Raw genomic sequence first — 4175 nt, forward strand, 5'->3', positions numbered from 1 at the left:
GAAGAAAGAGAAAGAATAGAGAAAGAAGGAAAAAATACTTCGCATAATGGTATATTTTTATACTTTCTAATATCATGCATAAAAGTCAACTCAAAATGAATTAAAAACCTCAATACCAGATCCAAGTCCATAAATTACACCGAGGAAAACATTGACAGAACTCTCCATGACATTGCAACATCTTTAAGGATTCAATATCATTGGCTAAGCAGGAAGAATAAAGATAAATAAATGTAACTACATTAAATCGAAAAGCTTTTGCACTTCAAAGACACTAATGACCACAATACAAAGATACCCACAGTGGGAGCAAATATTTGCTTATCATTCATTTGAGCGATAGCACAGCGGTAGGGCGTTTGTCTTGCACGCAGCCAACATAGCCGACCCGAGTTCGATTCCTCCGCCCCTCTCAGAGAGCCCAGCAAGCTACCGAGAGTATCTCGCCCGCACAGCAGAGCCTGGCAAGCTCCCCGTGACATATTCGATATGCCAAACACAGTAACAACAAAGTCTCCAATGGAGATGTTACTGGGCCCGCTCGAGCAAATTGATGATCTAAGATACAGTACTAGTAGAATTCCCCAAGAAAAAAATCTACACCATCCAAAAATGGGAGAAGAAATGAACAGAAACTTCCTCAGAGAAGACATACAAATGGCCAAAAGATATATGATTAATAATATCCTTTACTAATCATCAGGAAAGTGAAACTGAAAACAATTATACATTATCTCACACAAGAGAGACACATCACACACATAATAAAGGAAAAAATTAACCATTTGGTATGATTGAAGGGGAAAAAAAGACTCTCACAGCTGTTAGGAATATTGACTGTCCAGTCTTTTTGGTAAAGAATATGGACACTCCTCAAAACACTAGAAAATAAAATACCATATGACCCAGCAATTCCACTCCTTGAAATGTACACTAGTTCCCAAAAGCAAAACACACACACACACACACACACATACACACACACAAAACATTTGCACCCCTGTGTTCACTGAAGCACTATTCACATTAGCTTAAAAACTGGAAACAACCCAAATGTCTGAGAACAGATGATTGGATAAAGAAACTATGGTACATATGCACAATGGAATACAACTCAGCCTTAAGAAAAGATGAAGTCATGCAACTTGCTGCTAAGAGGATGGAAGTGAAGAATACTGTGCTGAGAGAGAAGTTAGCCAGGAGAGAGAGAGAGAGAGAGAGAGAGAGAGAGAGAGAGAGAGAGAGAGAGAGAGAGAGAGACTGATCTCTTTCCTCTGCAGGGTGTAGAGAAACATAGTCGGGGGAATAACAAACACCCCAAGGCAAAACAAAGAGCAGGAGAAAAAAACATGAGAACTGGTCTTTGGTAGGAAGCTTGACCCTGGTGGAGGCGTGTGGGGCGGGGAGGGGTGCAGGAAACAAAGAAGGAAACACTGAAACAAAGGTGGAGGGAAAGGGTCCTTCTGGAGGAAGAGGAGGGGTTGGTGTAAGGTGGTAGTGATGGGCGTGATACCCTAGTGGTAACAGTATTATAAATCTCAGTGCTTAAAGTGCACCAGGTGGGGGTGAGATGTAGGACCCATCATGGAGACAGGAAGGGGGATGAGAGGGAAACTGGTGGAGGGAAGAGGATGCTGGTGAAAGGATTAGGGTTGGAACATTGTATGCTTTAAATGCAACCAAAACTAATCTTGCAATTCGTGGTGACTCAATTAAAAATTAAAAACAAGAAATCATCATTAACCAAAGAGCATATGGAAATCTTTTTACTAGAGACATGATTTAGAAGGTGAAATTTGCCAAATTAAATTAAGTAACTGCAACACTAGAAATCTCAACTCATATATCTTAATATGTTGTGCTGGCGATTGACTTTATTTACACGTTCTGATTACAGAAAGAAATATGTGTCTTTATTTCCTCTTATTCATGATATATTCCATAACCACACTACACGTGAGTTTGCTAACGTGATTGAAGGCATTTCGCGTGTATGTCTGTGTGTGTGTCACTGGCCTTCAATGTCAGAGAAAGGAATGCTGAATCATTTGTCTTGGATAGTCATAAAACTTTTCAAGAACACAAAAGAGATTCTCCAGCATACATATGCATCTTGCGTAAGTATTAGATGTGGTGAGTGATTCTGTCTCATTCAACTTAGCATTTCCTTATTCTCTGTGGCTTTCAGGGACTTCTGTCTTTTGTGACCATTCTCTTCAGAGCAGCCTTGACTTCTTTGTTCCGGAGACTATAGATGAAGGGGTTCAGCATGGGATTGAAGAGGCTATGGAACAACAGAAGATACTTTTTCTGCTCTTGGGGGTTCCCGTACCTGGGTCCAACATACATGATGATGGCTGTGCCATAAAAGAGTCCGACCACACAGAGGTGGGCGGAGCAGGTGGAGAAGGCTTTCTGACGCCCTTCCCCCGACTGGATCTTCAGGATGGCCCAGAGGATGTGAGCGTAAGAGATCACAATCGAGGACAACGGTCCCACCAGCACAGACACGGCTCCAGCCAGAACCATGATCTCATTGATGTGCGTATCTGCACAGGCGAGCTTGAGCACAGCTATGATTTCACAGAAAAAGTGATTAATTCTCTGGGGTCCACAGAAGGGTAAGGGAAGGAGTAAAATGAGATGCACTAAGGCTAAAAGGACTCCAATGGTCCAGGAGGTCACTGCCAGGGAGATGCACACTCTCCAGCTCATGATGACAGAATAGCGGAGCGGGTGGCAGATGGCCACGTACCGATCATAGGACATCACCACCAGGAGGAGGCATTCGGTGTGAGCAAAGGTCAAAAAGAGAAAAGTCTGCGTGAAGCAGCCTGCAAGGGAGATGGGCGTGGCTGGGTCCAGGAGGTTGACCAGCATCTGGGGCACTGTGTTGCAGGCGTAGGCGATGTCCACTATGGCCAGGTGGGACAGGAAGAAGTACATGGGGGTGTGCAGTCTGGAGTCCAGGGAGATGAGCCCCAGGATGATCCCGTTCCCCAGCAGGGTGAAGGCGTAGAACAGAGAGAAGAGGCCAAAGAGAATCGCCTGGATCTTCAGGTCCAGAGGAAATCCCAACAGAATGAATTCCGTCACTGTTGTGTGATTTCCCCCCATTGTCCTGTGAAAGACACCGCAGAGCTCACCACGATTGAATGTCCGAGATCAGGGCTTACAAAGGGTGAGTTTGGGTGAGTCATGTTCTGTCTTAGGGAAACAAAAACGTTTTCAGTGATATTTTTGTCCTCCTACCTATTAGTTAATAACTGCATTCCAAGTGAAATAGAAATGTCCCACCAAGAACATCTAAATGCAAGTATTCTATCATCATACCCAGCTTAGCTTCATATCCAAACCAACTTCTACCAAAATGCAGAACATGTTATTACTTAACAGCCCTCACGACAGAGGCTATTTTTTTTTCAGTTGGCGATGATGCTAATCAGAACTCCAGGCACACACATTCCTGCAACAGTTGTTACCTGGATTCATGTGTTTTTTGTATTGTTGCCTATTCATGTGATAAGGTACAAGTAAGTCATACTTTCATCAGGCTTTCTCTCACTTTTGTACCTTCAGTGTATACATTATTTGTTGGTTTGTGCTCTTGTTAGTAGATCATTTTAAACTGAGAGAATGTGGGTAGTTGCCTTAATTTGGATACTTCATTTCTATATCTCTATGTATGTTTATGCAACATATGTATGTATGCTTTGGGGAACATCACAAATCACAAATCATTCTGTTATTCGTCGATTGCCTCCAGCAGGCCCCAGTAACGTCTCCTTCATCCTAGCCCTGAGATTATATTCAAGGCTCTTCAGGACAATGAGACCCATCATTGTTACTGGTATTTGGCATATTGGGTACGCCACGGGGAGTTTGCCAAACTCTGCCGTGTGGGAACATATAGAAACCAAATATGTTCTATATTTAGAAATACCAAACAGGTTCATAGACACAAATGTATACATATGTATTTATGCTTTCATATACAAATATATCTGTGTGTACATACATATTTAAATCCTTAGCATATAAATATACTTATAATTTTCTGTTTTATTCTTCCCTACTTAATTAGCAAAGATGATAATTGTCTTAATTATTTCATGATTGTAGCTGTAAGTCTGAGATTTTAAAAATATTAATCTATACCCAATGCTGGAGCTAAA

General features: G+C 41.9%; 1 protein-coding gene across 1 annotated transcript; it reads right to left on the bottom strand.

Annotated features, from left to right (window-relative positions):
* Positions 1 to 2184: 2184 nt before the first annotated feature.
* On the bottom strand, positions 2185 to 3117 carry LOC130032348 (olfactory receptor 13-like). Its single transcript, XM_056123932.1, has one exon. The coding sequence runs from the start codon at positions 3115 to 3117 to the stop codon at positions 2185 to 2187; it is 933 nt and encodes a 310-aa protein (XP_055979907.1).
* Between the last annotated feature and the right edge of the window lie 1058 nt (positions 3118 to 4175).

This window comes from Sorex fumeus, unplaced genomic scaffold, assembly GCF_029834395.1.
Source record: "Sorex fumeus unplaced genomic scaffold, SorFum_2.1 ptg000048l, whole genome shotgun sequence".
In the NCBI taxonomy this organism is placed as follows: Eukaryota; Metazoa; Chordata; class Mammalia; order Eulipotyphla; family Soricidae; genus Sorex; species Sorex fumeus.

Bases quoted from the DNA above. Each gene is read 5' to 3' on its own strand.
- LOC130032348 (XM_056123932.1), bottom strand. From the start codon at position 3,117: ATGGGGGGAAATCACACAACAGTGACGGAATTCATTCTGTTGGGATTT.